Below are 25,706 nucleotides of genomic sequence, written 5' to 3' on the forward strand. Positions count from 1 at the left end.
GCCCCTACCTCCACAATAGCCACTCCTCCTTCCCCTCCACCTACATCCCTCTCCACAGCTAACATGAGCCCCAGACAAACTCTGTAGTAGAACACAGCAAGTCTCCAAACATATCGGTACACGACCTCCACAACAACAATAGTAAGTATTCTTTTCATATCCATACATACACCGGGCATTCCTTCCTTCATACGCGCACTATACTTTACAGATAACAACCATACAACGAACATAGACGAGAGAGGTGTTGCCACCAACAGCTTCTAAATTTGAACTCAAGCCTTGCAGTTTATCATAAAAAAAACTTACTTAAGTACATCAACAGTTGGACATAGCACTCAATTTTTTTTTATCATGACAAAGGTTCTTACCACATATCAATATGACGTATATCAGCCATAGAACAATCTCGAAGATCACCTTATACAACTAAATCAACGTGATACAGAAGCACAAGAACCACAAAAAAGATTGAAGAATGAAATCCACACAATACGAACTCAAATTTTAATAAGCGTTTTAACATATATATATATATATATATATATATATATATATCTCACACCATATTTTTATGTGTTTAAATTTTTTCAAGTGTTTTATACTGTGGCCTATATGTTTTAATGTGTTTAATTTACTCATGTCCAATGAACACTCAATAGGTTTTAGTGTATCGTAACTTTCAACACCACCTTTGATCACAGATATTTTAACCTCACACTACTGCAATATATTTTATTTCCATTCCCCATTAGATATCCAGATGATCTGACATAACAGCTTTGTGATTTTGTCTAATGGCTGTAATATAATTATGTACACGCTGATGATGGCCATGAAAGGCCAAAACCGGTACTAGTGTAAAATCCATTTACAATAAATAAGTATTGATCGGTGGAACACTTTTCTTGTCTATACATTGATTCCAATCAATGTGGAAAATGAAGCTTATAAATAATAATAACCTATAAATAATGATACTGAAGGACTCTTTCATAATTTTCATGTCTCTTCAATATCCTAGTCTATAAACATAGTTAAGTAAGGGAAAGAACAAGCAAGAGAGAGACTGGTTCTTTTCTCTCCTCAGCTCAGCTTCAACAGGAGGCCTGACAGATGTTCAGCTTTGATATGGGATAAGAACAAAAGCGGATGAAGACAGGAAAAGGGAAGAGAGGAAAGATGATCGATAGATACATTAAAAGGAGGAAAGAAACCCAATGAGTTGATGCAAGTATGCTCCGATGGAGAAACAAGCTCACAGAGGCAGAGAAAAAGTGACTAGAAGAACTGGGAGTGATAAGCAGAAAAGACATTGTCTCCTTTCTCTTTCGAAGCTGACCTGTCATTGTGTTAAACCTACTGCCCGTTTCTTCTCAAGCTGCTAAAGCTCTATTTAATAATATAGTTATTTTTCCTACTTTACTGGCCTCTTCCAAATTATCTCAGGATTAAGCGCAGTTTTACGGTGAACGCTATCCATAAGGATGTACGAGGGCAAGTCAATAAGTATCTGCAATCAATTTTTATAATTTATTACAAAAAAGTACACAATTTTTATTGATATTTTGTAACATAGTCACCTTGCTTTTCAATGCACATGGTCCACCATTTCACAAGCTTTCTGATACCCGCTGAAAAAAAAAAAAAAAAAATTAAGTTGCACAGCAAACCACGTATTCACTGCTTCCTTCACCTGCTCATTGAAGCTGAATCAACGGCCTCTTAGAGCATTTTTAAGTAGACCAAACAGATGGTAACCCAACAGGGCGAGACTGGGACTGTACGCAGAATGCTCCAACACCTTGAAACGCAGCATCTGAAGAGTCTGAGTGGTATGGGTGGCAATATGTGGACGCGCATTGTCATGCAACAAAAGAACTCCTTCTGACAACTGCCCCCTGAGTTTGTTGTGAATTGCAGGTTTCAGCTTGTTTACCAGCATATCACTGTAACGTTCACCGTTTCCCCCCCTTTTCCTGGTACAGTAGAACCTCAATAATTCGAAATCCGTTAATTCAAAATAGCTCTCGTTCCCGGAAATATGAGATACAGTTTTACATATTATTTAAATTGTTTAATTTAAATTACTGATAATTCATAATTCGAAGAACAATGTCTGTCCCATTAGCGAAATTCTGACTTAATTGAAAACTGCCTTTACATTAAAAAAAAAAAAAAAAGTATTTTACAGTACAGAGTAATTTAAATTCAAAATTTATCCACATCATGATAGAAGACGTCTTCCGGAATGTGCTGGAGTAGCTTTCCGAACATTCTCTTCTTCCGGTGTGTGTACAGAGTGCTTCATATTTGCTAAGTTCGAGTAAAATCTTAATTCTTTTGTATTCAGTGTTTTAAGGAATGCCACTATATCACATAGCAGGCAGTGTGCAGAGAAGCCGAGTCTGCGAATAATGGCGATGTTGACAGTTGCTGAAAAAGCCTGGCTCATATAATCGATTCGTACGCACCGATGGTGATTATGGTGGCGATTATTGTTTTAAGAGGAAGTACAAATAGGCAACCATCCTCTATATAATACTAATCAGAGAGAAAAATGGAAGCGGTCCGACACTTCGAAAAATGAAGGTATCGACCAAAGGAAGACAAGGGTCACAAAGGGCGTGAAAATGAAAGACTCCCTAGCCCTCGCAAACCTAATAGCATCAGGGTCGGAAAAGAACAAGAGTTGACCAAGGGAGGTTGGATAGGATGGATGAAAGCGAGGAGCCTGGCACAAGTAAGTGGAAGCAATGCCAGGACTCAGGCCCCATAGTTGCCAACCCACGCTCCAAGGTTAAGAACCCCTGGGGTCCCTTTTAGTCGCCTCTTACGACAGGCAGGGAATACCATGGGTGTTGTTCTACTGCCCCCACCCACAGGTTCTTGGGCACCCTGCTGTCCCCTTTCGTTACACAAGAATGAACTTTTCAAAGACAGCTAACATGTTCTCTTATTTGGCGAATCCTTATTAAATTTGTCCTTGTAGTGCTCTTTAACTAATCTCACTCCATATGACTGGAAATAATGTTGCATGATAAACACCTTATCCACTGCAGTGAGAACTATAGAATACTGAAGTCACAATATGTCAAAGTAATATCTATAATGAACAAATATGCCAGGCTGAATAACTCAGACATTAGAGCGCTTGCCTTCCGAGCCCAACTTGACGGGTTCGACCTTCGATCAGTACAAGGGTAATTCAAAGTGCTCAGCCTTGTGTCAGTAAATTTACTGACACATTAAGGACTCCTGTGGGACATATTTCCGGCACCTCAGGGTGTAGTGGGACATAAAATCAATAATATTGCTGTTAAGGAAACTTTGACAGCAGAGGAGCAATAATTTGTTTTGGCACATACCGTAACTGATTTATTTCTGAAACTGTGTTCATACAACATCTTGAAAATCGTAAGTCTTAGTAGTTAGTGGTGTTGCAACTAGCCATTTGCTGTGAATTTGTTCTCACTGAGCAGCTGTTAGTTTGAAGAGCATGTTGAGTACATTTTGGGACTGTCGAGACAAACATTAACTTCTACTTTAAACAGGGGAAAATATTTACGGTGATTTACCAAATGATGAAGAGATCCACGTCTGTCGAACGTCAAAGTGCTGTTGAATCCTTAACAATCGATCAGCTGGTGAACCACTACGATGTTAGAGAGAGAATGTGAGGAAATACTCCTGCAGCTTCCACCATAACAATTCACCAACGCTGTTGATTGGCGAATTTCTAGCACACATGACAACTGTACTTCCTATCCACCCTATCTTGGTAGACCTGAATTCATCCTGAACGACAACTATTTCAATCAATTATCCTCTAATGAATTATTGTGAACAGGACTTTCCAAATATTTAGATTTTACTCCACTTGTCTTTCCTGTAGACAAGGCCTTCTTGAAATACCCTATTCAATTTTTAGGGACTCCAGTGGTTGGCATAAATTGTAAACAAGAGAGGAAAAGGAAAGAACCTTATGTGTCCTGTAGTTTCTGTACTTGGAGGGTGGGATGAGCTGTGAAGACTCGTTGTACTCCGTGTTGTAGTCAGTCTCCGAGTGCATGATCGGCGTAGGATGAGCCACCATCTGGATCTGCGAGCCAACGGTGAGGGTAGATCCGCACAGAGACACGTCCGACATGCGGAACATCTCGTCCTGAAATGTGTTCTCACGAGCCATAGACGTACGGCTCTGGGCCTGCGACTGGGACATGGAGCTCAAGCGGCTGGAGCAGCGAGGTCCACGTCGACTACGAAGCGAGGCGCTGCTTCCCATGTTGCTGCCTGCAAATACACAATACATTATCTTTGAACCCATTTTATGCAACGTTTGTGAAAATTATATTATCTTCTATCTTGCTGTTCTTTTAGTGACCAAAAAGTAAGCCATAATTATAATGAACATTACCAAATAGAGGCTGATATAATCATACTGTTCTGACCCTTAAAGCAACCAACAACAGCACCAAAAGTACCACAATAATGGTAATGGGAGAGGAGTTTATCTGTGCAGCTATTGGTTGCAGCATTTACTGTCAATGAACTATGTTGTATAAATTCAAGTTTTGGAGATATTTTTCTTGGGACTGATATTTCAATGTTTTTCATATCCAGTCAAACTTGTTAGTCAACTTGGACCAGCAGTATGGTTCCTCGAACTGTCACCTGCCTTGTCGCTGAAGTATAATAGTACAGTACACTCTTGACAACTCGTTTTGAAGGAGGCAAAGGATCTGTCTGAGTTAATGTAAAAATCAGTCTTGTTGAGGAAAGAATAAAGTTGAGCCTCAGGAGTGAAAACTGGTACTGGACTAACATTACTTTTGATAATGCGACGATGCAGAAGACACAAACAAATAACATAGCTAGACGATGACGACATCAAGTCAAGGGTAACTCAAGTGAGTAGCAACTATAATATTCACAATAAAATTCGTGGCTAGACTGTCAGCAGCGTACACTGGCACACCAAACTTCATTCAGTGTATGCCATTTCTTCAAAGCAGCTTGCAAGAGACTCAAGTGTCTTGAGCACCGACGGTCTTGTCCAGTGTTTCAGCACACTGGAGATGATCTGCTGATCAACGGTGCTGTTCTACCCAGGAAACTTTTCAACCTCCAATGCTAAAGAATGGGGTGATAATTGTGCAGTCAGCAAGTCTCTACTCCTTGCCAGATATTAGGTGGAACAAACACCCAATTATCAACCTGCACGACTCATTTATTGCAACAACATCAACTTGTTCCACAGAGAGCTCGCAAATTCTCCACCTGAATACGATGGTCTTAACGATTTTCGGTGCGATTTCCCATTACCAGAGAATCACAGATGAAAACTAAGGCAGCTAGATTATAGATTGGAAAAAGTTTAAGATTACAATAAACATATATTACTCACACAGTAGAGTATATGTAGAACAATAAAGCTGACAAATTCTCAAGTGTTGACTGAGGAAGAAAAGCAGAATGCCTATACGTTGCATCAGTCAGTGCCTGAATTACAACAGGTGGTCGATGAGCAAATAATTAGTTGTGGACTTCAGTTCACACATTTCTCCAATTTAAGGTCTGTTTTATTTCTAGGGAACTTTGAAACATAAAACAATCCACATACTCTTGAAGCCTTCGAGAATGAAATCAGACAGATCTATGAAGAGGAGGAGGAGGAGCAGCAGGTGGAGGCTTCCTCGTAATCTGCATGCGAATAGGCCAACTAAGGACTGTGCACTATATTAAACATTTTAGGTCTACTCAACGTCCACCTGTAATCACTGTGCATACAGGTGATAGGTTAAATGAAAACAATGCTATTTGCAGGCGACACTCCTATATGGTGTGATAAGGAAAATCAAGTTAAGTTGTGGAGAAATGAAATTTAAAATTTTGGAATGAAGATAAGCATGACAAGGGGAAATAGAATGGAAAAGGGTGATGTAACGGTCAGGAAGGAACACATTAGGTAGAGCATTGTCAGAGGATGGAAAATTGGACAAAGAAATATTTACAGGAATTTAACAAGTTACAAAGTTCTGCCAGAGTGTGAGCCAAGGAAATGTAAGTGGTGGTGGTGGCGACAACCATCCTCTGTTAACAGTAGTCAGAGGGAAAGTGGAAGACGTCTGACACTTAGAAAGACGAGGCTGCAAAGAGTGTGAAAATGAAAGACTCCCTACACCTCACGAAACTAATACCATCGGGATCAGAAAATATATAAATTTGTTCCAAGCCAGGTTTGATGGGAAAGATGAAAGAGAGGAGCCTAGCACAAGTGGAAGCAGTGTCAAAACCTGCTAGGGGACCTGTGGATCAAGATGAAAGTCCCGGGTTCCTTACATGACAGGCAGAGATTACCACCCCCATCCACAGGGAGGTTCTATCTGCGTCCGACGAGAAGTTGCGGCAGCTTGTAGGTACGGCACGCTCTCGGAATCAAACCATTCATTATGCAGCACTTACAGTGAATGTGTAACTAAAGCACAATTACACTCGTAAACTTCACGACAGCACCTCGGTTCACAAGAGGCACTGTGGGTGGAACGGATGTTTGTCAGGCCTCGAGACTGGAGATTGGCACACGCGCGGCAGCCATGCTTACCCCGCACGCAGGCGACATCAGCACGTATACTTCAGTAGGCTGGACGCTGAATACGAGAGGCAAGTACGCAGTGAAGGTTACAGAACAGCCTTGATACAGAGCGTGCCGAAGCACGTACAGAAGGAAATGATGACAAGGAGGAGAGAGTGCGATCAACACAAGAGTGTGTTATAAGAGGAATGGTGGAAGGACAAGTGGAGAGCATTAGTCCACTATTCTACCAAAAAAAGAAATCTGACGGTGACAAATTATGCAAACATGTTTTAGGAGCCAAATTCTTTAGATCAACATTATAAATATTATCCACTGTTCACGAAACATGTACAAAGACAGTTTGATCATCTATATAAATAAAATTATAATTTTATCTGAATCCTATGCCTTTGCTGGCAGGACATAGTGTTTACAGTGCACTATGTTTTCTGGTACAGGCTAGAGCAATTTTGTTACTTTCCTGTCTGTCTTATCCTTGGCTTTGACAATATGAAAGTGACTGAGGTATGAGCGATGCTAGTAATGCCATTCCTTGTGCAGCCAGTCCCTGCTATGTATGGTGTGAAAACGTTGCTCATAGGGTCAGTTGGTGCATGCATTTCAGTGGGCTTGCCAGACTGATATGTAATAGCAACTTCTGGCTCCGTGAGAAAAGCAACGGGAAACTACCTCACTCCTCATTTCCCTAGTACGCCTTTTCAGTGATGCCTAGACCATCTATGACAGCTGATGGCAGAACTGTTGAGGATCCAACCAGCCTTAGGGCTGAAGACTGAACACACATACATCTGAATCCTTTGTATTTATCTCAGATTATATATCCAAAAATAAAAAATAGCTTCATCTTGTTTATGTTAAGACGACAGGAAAACAACATGCAATTCCGAAAAAAGAACAGATTGTTTGGCGGCGTCGATGGTTGTCTGGTTTGCTGGAAATTCTTCCGTCATGAATTTGTCTTGGAAAACCTGTGTAAGGACTGTTGTCATAGTGAACATTGTACAGATAATTGTAGTAAAGCTCAGGAGCTTTAACGATGTTTGCTTCTTTATTGGTCACGAAGATTTTCTTCATATGTTCACGATATATTCCCAGCTCCACTAGCTTCTCTTCTATCCGTTTCCGTATGTACCTGTTTTGCCTTGTCAAATTTAGTAGTAATGAGGGCATAATTTTTAAGTTTCCAGTCTTCATCAAAGTGAACAGTAATACTGAGGTAATGCATTTCCTTGTACGCATTTGTCCACATATCTGCTGTACATACACAGGTGGTGGTGGTGATTATTGTTTTAAGAGGAAGTACAACTAGGCAACCATCCTCTATATAACACTAATCAGAGGGAAAAACGGAAGGGATCCGACACTTCGAAAAATGAAGATATCGGTCAAAGAAAGACAAGGGCCACGAAGGGCGTGAAAGTGAAAGACTCCCTAGCCCTCGCAAACCTAATAGCGTCGGGGTCGGAAAAGAACAAGAGTTGACCAAGGGAGGTCGGATAGGATAGATGAAAGTGAGGAGCCTGGCACAAGTAAGTGGAAGCAATGCCAGGACCCAGCTTAGGGCCTCGTGGTCGCCAACCCACGCTCCAAAGTTCAGAGCCCCTGAGGCCTGTACATACACAGACAGCTCAAACAATTTAAGGCAACATTTCAGCTCGTATCATGGCGGCTTGCACTTTGAGGTTTCACGTATGGGAGGTAGAGATATCAGTACAATCCACAATCTGTACCAACTTTGTCAAGTTCTCGATGCAGATCATTGAATTCAACTCTACAGAGAGGAAGATATGTTGCACACATTTTAATGCTTTCACAGCCCGTACTTTCAGACACGATATAGGCAGAGAACGTTTCAGATAGTTTTCTTGACGTGGGAAAAGCCTAAATCATGCCTACCTTCGTGTATGTTGTGTTTACATTTTAGGCACACATGGTTTTATATGCAAACTTTAATAAGGAAACAATGTTAACAGGACACATACCCTCCATGTTGTCAGACACTCACGTTTCATCCCTTATTTCCTTCCTCTCAAACTGTCTTTTGCCTCCCATTCCTTGTTCCAAGCTACACCACCTTCACTCAACCGACTGACCTCTACACAACAAAATTCATTAAAAAACTCGGCTTGGGATGCCCTAGAGACTCTCTGTTTACCCAGTCAGCTACAGTAAAACAGTATGTTCAAATCAACTAGTGGGCACCAGATGGCATCAAAATGCCTGCACAATGTAGCAATCATTTAACAGTCTTGTACAGATAAATTAACTATATTCGTGCATGTTGTGTTAACAATGAATAACATTCATGATGTTGATCCAAAGAATCCAACACTCTGAACAAGCCCTTAACACAGGGCGACATGTATGCTTAATGAACATGCAAAAGAAAAAAAATAGTATCGACAAGCCAAAGGAATGTTTACTTATATTTAATATGAACCATTTTTAATAAGAAATTATTTTCTTACCCAGATCCCGAGGACTGCTGTTCTCCCGACGAAACAGATTGGTCAGCATGTTCAGTACAGAGTTCTTACGCCCTGTACGCACGCCAGACAGGCTGCATGTGTTGATGGAGTTAGAGGAACTTCCCTTCTTGCTCTTCAGGATACGCATGGGGTGCGTCTCCCGTCGAGAACCATCTGCCTTTATCTCGTCCATGTCCATCTGCCAACAGATACATATCGTGAAAATAGACGTCAATTCATTGGACAATAGAGAAAAAAAGTCTATACAGAGACACGAGATGATTACAGTATGTCTGATCAAAATGAAAATAATTTTCACCGAGCGAGTTGGTCGTGTGGTTAGAATCACGTAGCTCCGAGTTTACATTCGGAGGATGGTGGGTTCGAATCCCACCGTTGCCAGCCTTTAAGACGATTTTCCGGGGTTTCCGTTTTCACACGAAGCTAATGGCGGGTCTGTACCTTAAGTACGGCCATGGCAGATTCCTTACCAATGCCAGCCCTCTCCCATCCTTGCATCACTAAAACCTTTCCATGTGTTAGTGAGATGTATAACCACTAGTAAAAAATAACTTTCAAGTTTTTCAGTCTGTCAAAGAGAAGACAATTTATAAATCACTAGTACAAACCTAGAAAAATAGTAGAATGACATGTCTTGCTGTTCAGAAACAGAAGCAGCAAGAAAGCTCAACATTAGATGGAAAGGAGGTCAGCTGCAAGATAGTTTTACCCCAAAATATCTACAGATAACTTTAGATCGCAACCTGTCCTCGTAGAAGATGCACTGTTTGAATAGCAATAAAAGCTTTCTATTAGAAATGACATCGTTCATAAATTGACAGGACATTGCGCTGCCATGTATGGTATTGGTCCATTTGTGCCAAACACGTTGACATTGCCTTGAATGAGTTGTGGATGTCTGAAACAAACACAAACTCTATACTCTCTGGCTGGCAATGCACCGCGAGGTTATGGCACGCTCATCAGCCTACAGGCAATAACAGTGCTCGCTACGAGATGAGAGGTACTCAGGCAATCCAATATACCACCAGTGTCAGAGGAATGTCTTCCTGCAGTCCAAGATACAGACTGGAAAATCTGGAGGTCCCTCAACAGACTTCAGTGGTACTACAAGGTGCACAGTATTGGAGGGGGGGTACCTGCGAGTGTGGGCAGACTAAAACAATGCAATACCAGTGCCAATGGGAACTGTGTCCATTCTCTTGAATGATACAACTGACGGAGGGCCGTGTTAGAGCTATCGGAGTGGCCTGCTTTTGGGTGAAGGATATTTTACCTTAGTTTTTTTTACTACATACATACACACTTCCAATTCAAATATAAAATAAATAATAATCCTCAGATTCTCTCAAATCTCTTATTTGCATGTGTATTATGTACAAAATTGTTCATGTGCGAAACTTTCACAGATTAAGAATGGGAGATATTTTGAATACATGAAAAGAGTCATCTGAATGTTAAAATCCTACATCATTAACAAGTTTACACAGCATAAATACTACAAATACAGTATGTCTATTCAAATGTGTAGAAAAAAATAAAATAAACCAATGGTGGCACTAAAGCGAGGCATACAACGCATAATGAGGAAGGTATCTCGCTGTTCCTTTCCTTTCACATACAGTATATACACTTGCAAAAGAGGAAGTTCTTATGTCATTCTACTTCTGTTTTCAATTTGCTTTACGTCGCACCGACACAGATAGGTCTTATGGCGACGATGGGACAGGAAATGGCTAGGAGTGGGAAGGAAGCGGAAGGTACAGCCCCAGCATTTGCCTGGTGTGAAAATGGGAAAGCACTGAAAACTTTTCAGGGCCGCCGACAGTAGGGTTGGAACCCACTATCTCCCAAATACTGGATACTGGCCGCACTTAAGCAACTGCAGCTATCGAGCTCTGTGTGTCGTTCTATTATTAACCCTCAATTGACATTTACTATCGTAACTGAACCAGCGTTGTGGTGCCAATTTGACTACAATATTATGTTGAGGACCGAGAGGAAAATAACTTGAGAAACTTTTGCCTAACTTCTTAGATAAATGAAATGAACATATTTCAAGTAACTTTCTCCACTATAAGAAAATAACATTGAGAAAAACATGCACAGAGCACATCATGTTGTGTAGCGTGGCGAGAAACAAGTCAGAGCGAGGCTCATTCTAAACCAGCTATAGGGAGCGTCATTTACGAGCTTGTCTTTTTCAAAAAGGATTATTCTTAGGATTTAAGCCACGAATATGGTGGTTATGCAGCGCTGGTCTTTTGCCATACGACAGGCTGTCTCATAAGGCTTCAGATTACTTCTACCAAATTAGCTAAATTTGGAAGAATATTCTACAAGTTAATGCTTTTAATCTTTCTGATGTGGATTTATTAACCAATCCGTTTCCGAGGCCAGAATTTCAATCTCTCCAGTCAACACACTGAAATTACCAGATTCCAACAATGCTTGAAACGTTTTTCAGGTAAGATTCACATTTAACTTGGCTGAAAGATTGATTGCAAGAAGTTTTAAACTACCTCTTTACATATATGTATATTTGTTCTATGTTTTCTCAATAGTTCAAAACGTAACTTCCGTTTCAAATACGGACAGCAACAATGGACATTGATTCCGCACGAGACATTATGGCAGGCTTGTCAATTTCAAGTTAATTTCATTTTTTAACATTGAAGACAAGTTTTTGCAAGAAGTGTTGTCAATGTGTGTAAATAATGTATATATATTTATATCTTTTGCATTTCCCAATAGTCCTTAAAAAGACATTGGGTTCTTCCATTTTTTTAACCTTTTTTTTCAGTTTCTGATTTGAGTTTGGTAATCTACCGTATGATTTTATGGCTGATGAAGTCTCTAATAGAGACGAAACATGTCGCTAAATATTTTTAATATGTTTTTAATTAAATAGTTCACTTGTAAAGTGATTTGTATTGATTGGGTGGACCAAAACCTAACATGGTTTCTTAGTTTTAACTGTATCAGTACGGATCTACACGATGAAGTTCCCAAATTGTACTCAAAACACCAGCCGAAGGTTAATGAACTGCATTGTGTGTTCGACAAACTATACCAATTTAGGTTATTTTAACTTTGTCGACACTGAAGTTGAGTAGGTCTGCTACTTAGGGAGCATCCTTACACCTACTACAGACTATGTTAGGAACAGAATAAACACTGCAGCTAATAAGGAAATCTAGGGAACTGTCCTACTGTAGGGTTGTGGAAAGTGGGGACTAATCAAACTGTTAAGACTTGTGAACAGATGTCTACAGCGACATCCGCAGGATATGGAGGGGTGGGCGGGGGGTGGAGGTTATTTGACACAGATATGTGGAACAGGACGAAACAAACTCCTGCCTACATGGAGGTAAATCAGGCACACACTACGGTGCCAAACAAACGCCGTAATGGAATCTCCGAGGTACTAGACACAGAGGCAGACTGAAGACCACTTGCACGATGAGCTCTATGGAACAAGGGACCGAAAATCCGGCTGGACATAAAGGTCACGCCACAGCTGGCAAACACTTATGAATGCGCAATGCTCCAGATTTGGCGATCATGATGAAGACCCTGAAAAGCACGGGTGCCATTTCAAATTATTCTAATTAAGAACTTACTTTGCAACTGTCATTTTAAAATAGATAAGGGTCATCGTGAGATTCTGGAAGGTTGCCTAGCTATTTTTATTTAGCGTATAGCTCTTAGTGCTAGGAGTGTCCAAGGCCATGTTCTGCTCATCCACAGGGGATCAGCACCTCCAGGTATAAGACGTCTATGATTATAATAATGAGCTAGGGAAAGGAGTGCAAACCGGTGCCGGTACGTAGCCTACTGCTGTTGAATAGCACGAAGGGGTGTGGTGAAGGCTTACCATTCCCATCAGACAGACTAATCGCCATCAACAGAGTCGTATGCCCTCGCTCCATATGAACACTGAAAAGAAGTTTGGAATTGAATCCAGGCTTTAGGCACACAATCTAGCAATTAGGAATTATAAGGCAACACCTCTCCCACCCTGCCAGTCAACATTTTGACTGAACATGTTTCTACCTACAGAACTTTAACCAGCCAACAACTGTGTCTGACACCTGGCAGGCATGTATATTGTTAACAACAGTGCGTGAGGTTCCCCTTCAACATCTGAACCTCTTTCTTAACTGAAACATAAAACATATGAATCAGTTATTTATGAAAGGGTGTCAATCAGTTTATGGCGGTAAACAATTCTGTAGACGGATCTGTATAAGTCCTGAAAGGACACAGGTCTGACCCTCAAACTGTCCCGCCTGTTTTATCATTTATTTATGTTACAACTTAAATCAGCAGACTTACACCCTTACATAAATAAATATATCTGTGTACTATCTGCTTGGAGGATTCATTCTACGTTCATTTTTACCTTTTTGTTTTTCAGTTTGAGGTACTACTGAATTTGTTGCAATGTGGAGAAAATTGCTGTTAAAGGTAATTGACAAACAGTGTGGATTTTAATGATGTTCAACTTAACAGGTTTATTTATGAAAAAGCAAGTCATGTACTCGTATTCCTCAAAAATGTTCATATGCTTCTGTTCTTAAACTGCATTGTTGGGGTACAAACTTACATTGTTAAGAACTGTCCAATATCTGATGAGAAAAGTTCATGGGCTAAACAAGTTTTTATCAGAGAAGAATTAAAAATTTCTTTTCTACACTAAGCGGCACAAAAAACCTAACACCAAATAAATGATGTACAATTATTATGTAATTTTCTATTTAATCAAAGTGAAGCACTTCAACCAATTTTTTAAGATGGGGTATGTTATTAGCGTTGCTTTGCGAGCTAGCCTCAATTGTCTTTTCCCGCGCAACCTGAAAAACGCATCGCTGGATGTGAGCCAATAATGTTTTCCCGCTCTTGTAACGCTTATTGTACCTTTAATTGCTCCCCTTTCAATCACATGTGTTTGTAGAATCTCTCTGTGACTGTCTTAACCCGCGAGGGATCGCATGCCGAGTAACGTCAGGAGCCTTGTACAATTGTTTTGACTGGAAATCAATAAAACACCAAACACTTACTCAAGACGCTATTTATTGTTACAACAATATAAGATAACACTATTTAAACATAGACACGCTTTTTAACATAATTATAAAAATGAGATTGCCTTTTGCTGATGAAATTGAAAATAAAAATTCAAGTTGTGTTTATGGAAAATACTCTTAAAATGATGTTTAATTTCATTTAACACACATCTAGACAATGCTGACAATGGAACAGGGAACTAGAAATCAAGTAGGGATGACATAAAAATGTTAGTGCTCAACTGTAGAAGTGTTGTAAAGAAAGGAATAGAATTAAGTAATTTAATAGATATATATTTACCAGATGTAATAGGAGTTGAATCATGGCTGAGAAATGATATAATGGATGCAGAAATTTTCTCACGGAACTGGAGGGTGTATCGTAGAGATAGGATAGGAATGGTAGGAGGGGGAGTATTCATTCTCGTGAAAGAAGAATTTCTAAGCTACGAAAAAGTTAAAGATGACAAACATGAAATTTTAGGTGTAAGGCTCATCTCTAACGATAATAGGCAACTTGATGTCTTTGGAGTGTACAGACCAGGAAAGGGCAGTGCAGATGCTGATTCAGAATTATTTGATAAGATAATCAGCTATGTGGAATAAGGAAGTTATGCCTCATGACTGAGGTGTCGTGACTATCATAATATTCAGCCCTCTAGCCGATGAACCATACTCCGCCATTCTTCCCTACCTAAAGCTTTCAATGTGGTTACTCTGAGAGAACACTGTAGGGGGCCGTTCACCATATCAATCCATCACGTTGGTATTCGTCCTCGTTGTCTGGTTCCCTGGACTTTGCCCTCAACAATCAGCTTTTGAAGACTACCATCTCGGCGCATTGTATGTCCAAAGTAGCGTACAATCCGCTGAGAGACCTTACACGATAGACGAACTTTTATCTGAAGTTGGTTCAGGATTGATGTGTTCGTGCGATGAGCTGTCCAGGGAATCCTTAACATTTTCCTCCAGCACCACATTTCAAAGCTTTCTATCCGTTCACAATCACGTTTGAGGATGGTCCACGTGTCTGCGCCATACAAGAAGACTGAGAAGACTAGAGATTCAATGAGCTTCTTTTTTGTCTTAATGGTGATGATGTTATCTTTCCAGATCTTTCGCAGACGGATCATTGCTACCTTTGCTATTTCAATTCTTCGCTTTATTTCATCTTTGGAACCAACAGAATTGGTTAGTAAGGAGCCTAGATATACATACTGATGTACAACTTCACACCCTCCAATCTGTTTGATATGTGGACTGTTGTTGTTCTTACGATCAACAATCATGACTTTGTTTAATTTATTTTCCGGGTTGAACCGTGTTGTACTTGTATGCATATCACGTACAGTTTGCCGACGTTTCGAATACATTGCAGTATTCATTGTCAAGGCGGCTGAAATACCCCTACTCGATCCGAGGTAATCAGTCTCCCAGGCAGAATTACACTACTAGAGTGGCCTTGATCTTGGCCTTTTATATCCTAGCCTATCAGGCTGACGTAAGCCCTGGCTGTCTCGCGAGGCTTCTGGAAAGTTTATGTCACAGCCAGGTAGTGGGGGCTTGCCCGCGCTGTTATGTAATGGGGTTGCGGCCCGTGTGTTTATGTTGTGGTCTGTATGTCTTAAACTATGAATGATGGGCATCCAGGAATTACTGATTTTGTATCCTTCTTCTAAATTTATGTTATTCGGATGTTTCTTGATTTCGATAGCCTCGCGGATTTTTCTTTCCAGATTCCAAGGGATAGCTGCTAGGATCTTGGTCTTGTCAAATGATATTCCGTGCCTAGTTTCGTAGGAATGCTTGGCTACTGCTGAAATATCTGTGTTTTGGTTCTTGGTGTGACGGATATGTTCTTTTAGTCGGGTGGAGATCAGACGTTTTGTCTCACCTACATAACAAGCTCCGCAGCTACATTCAATGTGATACACTCCAGGGGCCTGTAATTCTATTGTGTCTTTTACTGGTGGTAGATAACGGGCTAGCTTACGGTGAGGTTTATAGATAGTTTTTATGTTGTATTTGTCCAGTATCTTGCCGATCCTGTCTGTAGTCTTTTTAATGTATGGCAGTATCGCTGTTTTCTGGCGGGTCAGTTCTTCTTTCCCGTTGTTTTCTCCTGCGGCGGTCTTTTCTTTCTTCTCTTCTGATTTTTTAAGGACTCGTCGGATGTTATTGAGCGAGTAGCCATTTTTCCTAAGGGTTTCCGTGAGGTGTTCTTTTTCTTCCTCGAGGTGCTCTGCGTCAGATATCGCTATGGCCCTGTTTACTAGTGATGTTAGGACAGCCTGCTTTTGTGATGGGTGATGATGAGACGAGGCGTGTAGGTACCTGTCTGTGTGAGTGGGTTTCCTGTATACTGCGCGACTCAGCGTCCCATTGGGGTTACGTATTACTAGCACATCCAGGAACGGTAGTTTTCCGTCTACTTCTATTTCCATGGTGAACTGCGAATATTTACGTGTATGGAGTTGAGGCATTTTGAGGTTCCGCATTGAACCAGGAAACACTGGTTTCACAAACATCACAAGAAACTACTTTAATGTTTCCACCTCATAGGCCTAAGACATAGAAGATTTTATGCAGAAAATTCCATATGACCAACCTTCACGTTTTTCGAGATGTTTCAGCAGTATACAAGTTGTAGTGAAATGGAACACAATATTTTATCTATCGCCCAACAAATTTAAGGACTCCACAACTGCTTGATCATAAGAATATCATTTAACCAATGAATTTTTATCATACGACTGACTAGCAAGTCTTTTACTTGTCATAATAGTTTTTAATGAGTTAAGGTTTTAATTATAGATTTAACTGGATTTCATGCCAAACATTTTAAGACATGTCATGAATTTTAAGGTTGCCTATTTTCTGAAAAAGCTGAAGATGACGCAAATCCGCGTCGAAACTAGTCCTGTGAAATTTAATATGTTGTAATTGTATAACAGCATTAAAATTGTATTGAATAGGTGGAAATATCAAGTTTATTTATTATAATTCTTGGTTCAATACGGGAAAATGAAATTTCTTACGTTAACAGGGCCGGAACTCACCAGAGAGCATCGCACAGCTCAACTATGTTTTGCAACGGAACATCTTGGCTGAACAGTATAACAATGGGATCAAGTGTTCACCGATGAATCGCAATTTGGCCTCTGATCATCTGATTGACGAGAGAGAGTCTGGAGAAGGCCAGGGGAAAGGTATTCCCCTTGCACAATCTCATTCAGGATGCCTTTTCAGGGTTGTTGTGTGATCGCGCCAGCAGGAATCAATACAGCTGCAAGGACAGATTTGGTCTTCGTGGAGAATGGGAGCCTTACCGCACATCGATATGTGGAGGAAATACTTCTGGAGCATGTTGTGCCTTTTGCTCCATTTATTGGCAAGGATTTTACATTAATGCACGCCCACATGTTGCGAGAATTGTGCAAGAGTTCTTGGATGAAACGGGGATTCGTGGTATGCTTGGCCTGCTCGAAGCCCTGATTTGAATCCTATTGTGCACGTCTGCAACCAGCCGGGGAGAAGAGCCCGTCAGCACTCTACAGGAACCCTTCACGACCTATGGAACGCCCTCCTGGAAGAATGGGAGATGACTCCTCAACAGGACATTACTGCATGCCCGAAAGGTTGAATGCCATCACTGTTGCATGGGGTGCAATACACACTTTTGAAGATGCAAACGGAGGTCCCTGAGATTGTCTCCGAGGTCTGAAGTGAAAGTGTAAAATTTATAGCATCAAAACGAAAGTGCAGTACTTTTATGAGCTTACTCAATATTTCCTTGAAATGTGCATCTCTGGCTTAATTTGTTCAATTTGTTTTTGTCTTTTCCTTTCATTGTTAGACACTTAGATTGGACAGTACCACAATATTCTATTGTAACATAGTGGATTAGTGTCATAAAAGTGCTAAATTTAAAATTAATTTCGGTTTTAAAACAAAATGAAGTGTTGCGTTTTCATGCCGCTCAGTGTATTTGCCAACACTTGACTTTTTAACTTATGTCCTATGTTAGGTGTTCAATAAATATCCCTCTTATTCTCTCACATTTTAAGTTACACAAGTGACCAGAAATAATATTTATAAGCAAATGTATTACAGGCAGCTGCTGTGCTTGGTCTGGCAAATGTAATAGGAGGGTGTTGCATGTAACAACGATGATGTCAGACCTCGTGAGAGACCTCAGTGCAATTGATAATGGTCGTCAGATTGCTGGTGCCAGACATCAACAGTGTTCCGTGAGTACGTGGATTTGGGTAAAACCACCACCGCCAGAGTTAACGGTCACTGTATGTGATAAGCCAACGATAGGGGGCACCCGATGAGAAGGTCTACAAATGAGCCGTTAACGAACATATACTTGCAGCCCACTGTAATTCAACTACTTTAATCCTCACTTGCAAATTGCTACGAAGAAGCGGTACAACCGATACCAGCCCACCTGGTGTCATGCAGTACTTTTGCTCACATCTCTTGGCACAAGCTCATATGGCTGTTACGACACGGCAGCTGCTAAGTAATGACATTCAGAGCATTATGAAGTGTTGCTCATTGGGGCAGTCGTGCTGCAATAGCATTTTCTGGCCCAGCGAGGAAAACAATGGCAAACTACATCATTCCTCAACCTGTCTCATTTTGGCACCATCCTTTGTTTTTGAGGTTTCCCTATAAACACATAACCTTTGGTGGTGCTATTTGATAATCCAACCAGCCTCTGGGCTGATGACCAGACAGAGAGTATACCAGCACTAACAGAATACAAATTTACTAACACATACAGCATTTGAATTTATGAAAATATTGCGAGTTTTAACGTAACTGCGAACAAAGATCTATCTTACATTTTGCGAGTTTTGTAAAAACGCGCTCCAAAGCAAAATAAAATTCTATTATTATTATTATTATTATTATTATTATTATTATTATTTCATTCAACTTCGCTAATCGGCCAAATAGGGACCACGATAAGTCTCACTTTACAATCTGGCATTTGTTCATTTTTCGCTTGATCCACATCGTCTTCATTAGCTCACTGTGTTTAGCACAACGTTCTTCTATCCATTTACCACCAGTCGCCCGTTTTTCGTCCCGGAAAGTCCCAAAAATATTGATGGCTGCTCTGAAAAGATTTCGGTCTTCTGCATCTTCTGCTTGTAGGCCCAGTTCTTTAAGATCTTTCTTGACATTAACGTACCATGGCATTGCCGTTTTTGGTTCTGAGTCAAATATACTGAAGATACGTTTCGACCACCGAGAGTCGATCATCCGTCGTATATGACCGTAGAAGCGAACTCTGCCTTTACGCATTATGTCCGTGATCTTCTCTATCTTACAGTATACTTCTTGCCTGGATTTCCGAATGTAGATGCCATTTTTGTAGTTTGGGCCAAGTATGGTGTGTAGGATCTTTCTTTCCTCTCTAAATCCGCAAGCAAACATTTCTCGGATAGGATAAGGCATTCAGATGCATACAGCGATACTGGTTTGATGACAGTGTTGTAGTGACGAATTTTTGTGTTCAGGGAAAAGCACTTTTTGTTGTATATGTTGGGGGTGGTTTGGAAAGCGACTTCCATTTTCTTGATTCTTGCTGTTATGGCCTCTTTGTAAAGTCCATTTTGCTGAATCCATTCCGCAAGGTATTTAAATTTACTAACACGGTTTATCGCTTCATATTTGGTGTTTAGTTGTGCCGGATCATCTTTGATATTTGACATTACTTCTACTTTTTGAAAGGGAATTATTATTATTATTATTATTATTATTATTATTATTACAATAATCGTTGTGTAAACTGAATATGGTAGCAGCCAAAAAGTTTGTCACATAGTTCACAGTTGTTTGCCTAGTCTGTTGTTAAATTATTTCAAAATACGTTGGCAATGTATAAAAGATCTTTTATAAATTATTAGAATGCTGAAAACCTCTAATTTCAACAATCGGTTTGGTGCAACCCAAACAGTTGCCTTCTTAGAGTAGCAATGTTCCCGACAGAAGCAACAATCACCAGAGCGTTATCTCACCGTGTACAGTAGAGAACAGTGCGCGTGTTGAGGTGCAGCGGTCAGCATTGCCCAGCAGTGACACCACGCAGGTAAGGATTGCGCGTTTCACGGTACATCGTAGACAAATACAAGTTATGGAAAAGTTCGCGTGGACAAGTGTTGTGCAGTAGTGCTTGCTTACTGAACAAATCACCTTTTTGTACCGTACGTCTATAACGTGTAATTCTCAGATTTTAAATTTTCCTACGGAGTAAGTTCGAACGAGTTGTTGACAATATTTCCTACAAATTCCACACCACGTAAATGAAATGGAAACAAACATCCCAATTTTACAGTGGCTCAGGTCCGCGAAATCAATAAAACAGTATTGTTAAAATGTTAAGAATACTTTATTTTGGTATCCGCGAAGAATCATCTATGTTACATTTCGCGAGGTGTTGCTTGTCTAGTAGGGATAACTGGTATAACTAGAGACTATTGTTCCGAAAAAGTGATACAGTACTGCTCTTTTCTCAAAGGAATGTAATTTATTGCATACGGGATTTTGTAGTGGATTACGTGTTTCCTTCATAAATTAGATACGTGTATTCAAACGCTTATAATACGGGATGTTAGGTGGTAGTAACCTGAAGTACGATAAAGCTGAACAAAATGAGGACGATTACAGATCCTGGTCCGAAGTGGCACGAAATTTTCCCTGTTTCTCGGTTACATATTGTCTGCCCACTGGGGTGAATGAAACCTCCCTTGTTACGATAAGAGTTAAATGGAATGGCATGTGTTCTACGGTAATATGACGAAAAATCCAGTTTTTAGTAAGCATCTCATCTCACGATAAGTACGTACACGGCATAAAATGACGGAAATAAACATATTCATAAACGTTTATTATATGCAGTCTTCTGATGAACTTAATTTAACGAATATACTGTATATATAAACGCTAACCACAGCGATACGTTAAGGCAGAGGAGAGCACATAGCCTGTCACTTCACGAAATAGTTCGTGTTTACGTATTATGAAACACACCACAGCTCTGGCAACATCGCGACACGTTCCTCACAAGAGATCTGCACCACACATTATTTACGGTAAAAACAAAGCAATAAAAAATGACAATCATATTTTAGTTAGGAAATAATACTTTCTTGATGTGTAGATCGTATTTTACACAATTGTGCATAACATCTATTTTTTGTCACGTGTTTATTCGACAACATTATTTAACGCCAATCATAAGTTTGTGTAGTAACAATCAACTCTCTTTCGAACTGCGCGAAGCTAATAATTGGTTTATCAGTTGTACGGTTTGGTATTTTTCAAATTTTACTTCAACAGTACCGTATTTGATTTCATTCTGTTCGTAATTTTTTCTGTATTGCAGCCGAAACTTTGGTACCGGTATCGGTTACAGAGTATAATAATATAATAATAATAATAATAATAATAATAATAATAATAATAATAATAATATTGCAACCAAATGGTCATGATATATACACTTATACTTTTTTTTTTGCTAGGGGCTTTACGTCGCGCCGACACAGATAGGTCGTATGGCGACGATGGGATAGGAAAGGCCTAGGGGTTGGAAGGAAGCGGCCGTGGCCTTAATTAAGGTACAGCCCCAGCATTTGCCTGGTGTGGAAATGGGAAACCACGGAAAACCATTTTCAGGGCTGCCGATAGTGGGATTCGAACCTACTTAGATATACATCAATAATAGTAATAATATGCAATCAATGCGTGCAAAACATGATCACTTATTGACACAATTGTGTCAAGCTTCCTTTTCTACAGACACATTCGATGGCATGGTATATCGTCGTTGCCGGGACGAAACCTCCTATGTGATAATATTTTTGGTGATATACTGACCCGCAGCACATACGTTACGAAGAGCGAGAATGCCTTGACAACTGTCACACAATATTGGACCTTAGATGACAGAACCTTACCGGCCAAAGTTCTAAGCTAAAATATTTCACATAGGAGGTTTTGTCCCGGCAGCGACGATATGTCGCATCGTTGGTCACAGAAGACACATACGCAGCCCGGTCCTGGCTTGTGAAATCCCATGGTTTTGCACACCTTATGGAGAAATCCGTGTACGGCAAACCTGGTCACGGTATGCCTGAGACCATATCCACCACGCGTCCAATCCCTGTTTAACATCGTATCAGTTGAGTAAAACTCATCCCATATCGTAGCCGTCTTTGCTTGCAGTTTTTGCAGCAACTCCCTGTAACTCCTTGTCGCTGAAAGTAAGCAGCAACTCCCTGTAACTCCTTGTCGCTGAAAGTAACAATCTAAATCTTATGTCTTCAATGAAGTACGTCTCCTTTGCAAGAATGTATGCTAGTCTTGATGATGTATATTTAGAAACACATAACTCTCTTCAAGAATCTAGCCTTCAAATTTTCCAGCTCTTGCAGTTGTCTTATTGAGAGATTTTCCCATATTAGCTCTGGACCATATATGGCTGTTGGAACAACTTTCGTATTAAACAGAGCCATGGTTGTCTCCAAAGATAGCTGTGGAAGGTGTTTAATATCACTAATGCTTCGTATAGCTGCGATGACTCTCTCCTTTAGGTGTACTGTGAATGATGTTCGTGTTACCTGTATTGTAATCCCAAGATATTTGTATTGGTTATTAATTAGTAATTGTTGTCCTTTACAAGGATATGTACGTACGCGTTAACCTTCCGTGTTTGCTTCTTAATTTCTTTTATTGCATCCTGTGTGAAGATATTAAACAGCAGAGGACTTAGTGGGTCCCCCTGTAATACCCCATTAGTCTGCCGGATCCACCTTGATGAGCAGAGATTGTCGCTTATTTGAATATAGTTCTCCGAAAGTATGTTGGTAACTAGCCTTGTGAGCCTGGTACGACCAACGATTTCCTCTAGTTTTCTAACAAGTTTCCGTCTATCTACTGAGTATAGTTCCAAAGATAAGTACGAACATCTGAGTAGTTCATGGTTAGCAGCTTAGCTGTTAAACCACGGAGGCAGTGAAATAAAATCTAGTAAACATTCTTTAATAATAGTCTTACAGTAACTAATCTCTTCGGTCTTCGCTCCTATAACCCGACAATATATTGCATTACTTCTACCTGCTGTAATTGCATTTATATTAAGTTCTATAGATTTTATTTTTGGCAGACATTCGTTATGCCCCTGCCTTCACGTCATATGCACCTGATAACTCAATCCTGAATGAGAAGATTACAAATTGCACCCGGTTTTGTAGTTTAAGTCCCGTTGATACCTCCCTTATTAATCCTCCTGTCAAAAAGGTGCACAAGAGAAAAAAGTTTTAGAAATAGATTTCCATTAAGGTTGGTCTTGTATATTTTGTGGGAGAGTAAAATCAGTTTCATTCTTCCTATAAACCCCCAGAACTCAGTCGTCACGATGTTATTTATATAGATTATAATATTTAAAAACAATTAAATAAAAATTGCACATCTATAAATATAATAAAAGTTTCGTCTGTACATTGCTCAGAATTTGAAAAGAATGCTATTTCTGCATCGATCATGTCCACTGCAACAAGGAAATGCACTTTTTACTTTTCCGTCATGTCTGTATGTACACGCATCATGAGAAAACGGATGAAAAGAATTTAATAAAAATCGGTATGTGAAGTAGGGGATGAGCTAACACAATCTACTGTAGGCTATAAATCATTTTATTCACGCTGAGTGAAATGGTAGTTTACGGGAAGGCCTAAAATTTATTTCTCAAATATTTATCTTATCTTATGAGTGGTCCTATCGATAAATACTACATAACTAAAGTTATATAGCATTAAACTTCCGATCATTTATGTCTTATACATTGTTACTGTTCCGGCTACGACAACATATTCATGAATTGTATTTATGTTGCTAAATCCATATCAACACCGAGCCAAGAGAAAATGAGTTAATAAAATTATGGTCCTTCACAGACATGTACCCTTAACAGAATTTAATGAAAATCAGTATATAAAGGCGAGGAATAAGAAACTACGGTCTAACCTATAAACAATTTTATTCACCCTGGTTGAAATTGTAGTTTAGGGGAAGATGCCTCAAATTGTAAGTACCTATGTTATTGGCCATATCGAAAAGTACTAAACAAAAGTTATAAAATACAATTTCCTATCATTTATGTTTCATTCAGTTTTACCGTACCGACTGTGATAAGAGTGGTATTTCAGACTAAATGTGAAGGCCTACAATATCGAAAGCGCATAGCATTGATCAACAATAACATTAAGCAGAAAGCTGTCGGTACCAAAAAATATTGACAGTAATACTGATGGTGTATGGACTGGAATGATGGAATGAAGACCAGTACTGAAGCAGATACGGGTTTCCTGATCTGCGAGCGTCAGTACTGTAGAGTGGTGGGGATAGTGACCTTGTGAGTGCACTCATCATTATTTCTGTCAGTATTAACGGAGCAGCGATGTGTTTCTCACCAAGGCTTGTGGAACCGTCAAGTAGGCCTATTGCAAAAGTTTATCGAGCTATATGAAACGTTGCCAGATTAAGCGTAACACAATACTTCACGTTTCCACTAGTGCTGTGACATAGCGGAAAACTTTTTTTTTTGCTAGGGGCTTTACGTCGCACCGACACAGATAGGTCTTATGGCGACGATGGGATAGGAAAGGCCTAGGAGTTGGAAGGAAGCGGCCGTGGCCTTAAGGTACAGCCCCAGCATTTGCCTGGTGTGAAAATGGGAAACCACGGAAAACCACCTTCAGGGCTGCCGATAGTGGGATTCGAACCTACTATCTCCCGGATGCAAGCTCACAGCTGCGCGCCTCTACGCGCACGGCCAACTCGCCCGGTGCGGAAAACTTTAAATCTTCAACATTTCTACCAGTTGCAAGATACCTCTATGTCACCGCTAATCTCGATGCCACCAATAAACAAGTCTGGATGTTTGTATTTTGCCTTATTAGAAAAGGCTCCACCATTTCTAGTAATTTCGCAAAAGTACCCTCACTCATTCGGAGATAGTTCTGATAACCTCTTGCTTCGGTATATTGTGTTTCCCTCAACTTCATATGAGAATGTTGTTTTCCTAAGCCAATCTTTAACCTATCATTTACGTTTAACACTGCGTTTCGTGCAGAGTGCTAATATGATGCCCGTCATTTATCAACCATTTTGATAGAATACCGCAATTGCATGTCATAAATCCCATTCAGTATTGATGGTTATTGACTTTTTATTTGTAAAGTGAGAATACCGCAATGGTAAGAAAGAGCACTAGTACTGACTAAAACATTGACAGTAATAATGGTCATGTAATATCTCTACAATATTGATGCGTACTGTCAGTATTACTGACCATGTAGGGTCTGCTTTACATTGACCATAGTCTGTTGTGATGTTCTGTGTCTCTTGCTGCCGCTCAACGCCGATAGATGGGATTACTGCTGCGTACGGAGTATAACAGCCTGACTGAATATTGGTGGGAAATAGCTGGGGAGTTAGATAACTTTCTTCTTTAGCATGTCATTCCTCTGG

General features: G+C 40.0%; 1 protein-coding gene across 1 annotated transcript in view; it reads right to left on the reverse strand.

Moving 5' to 3' along the window:
• The window catches only part of LOC136884292 (bestrophin homolog 24), a 225,392-nt gene that overhangs the window by 14,000 nt on the left and 185,686 nt on the right, over positions 1-25,706 (reverse strand). The window contains exons 10-11 of the mRNA XM_067156361.2: positions 9,067-9,265; positions 3,983-4,293 (exon numbers count right to left, since the gene is read on the reverse strand). Coding sequence (XP_067012462.2) covers positions 3,983-4,293; positions 9,067-9,265 — 510 coding nt within the window. The remainder of the gene's footprint in view (positions 1-3,982; positions 4,294-9,066; positions 9,266-25,706) is intronic.

The sequence above is a fragment of the Anabrus simplex genome, chromosome 12, assembly GCF_040414725.1.
Source record: "Anabrus simplex isolate iqAnaSimp1 chromosome 12, ASM4041472v1, whole genome shotgun sequence".
NCBI classification, from domain to species: domain Eukaryota; kingdom Metazoa; phylum Arthropoda; class Insecta; order Orthoptera; family Tettigoniidae; genus Anabrus; species Anabrus simplex.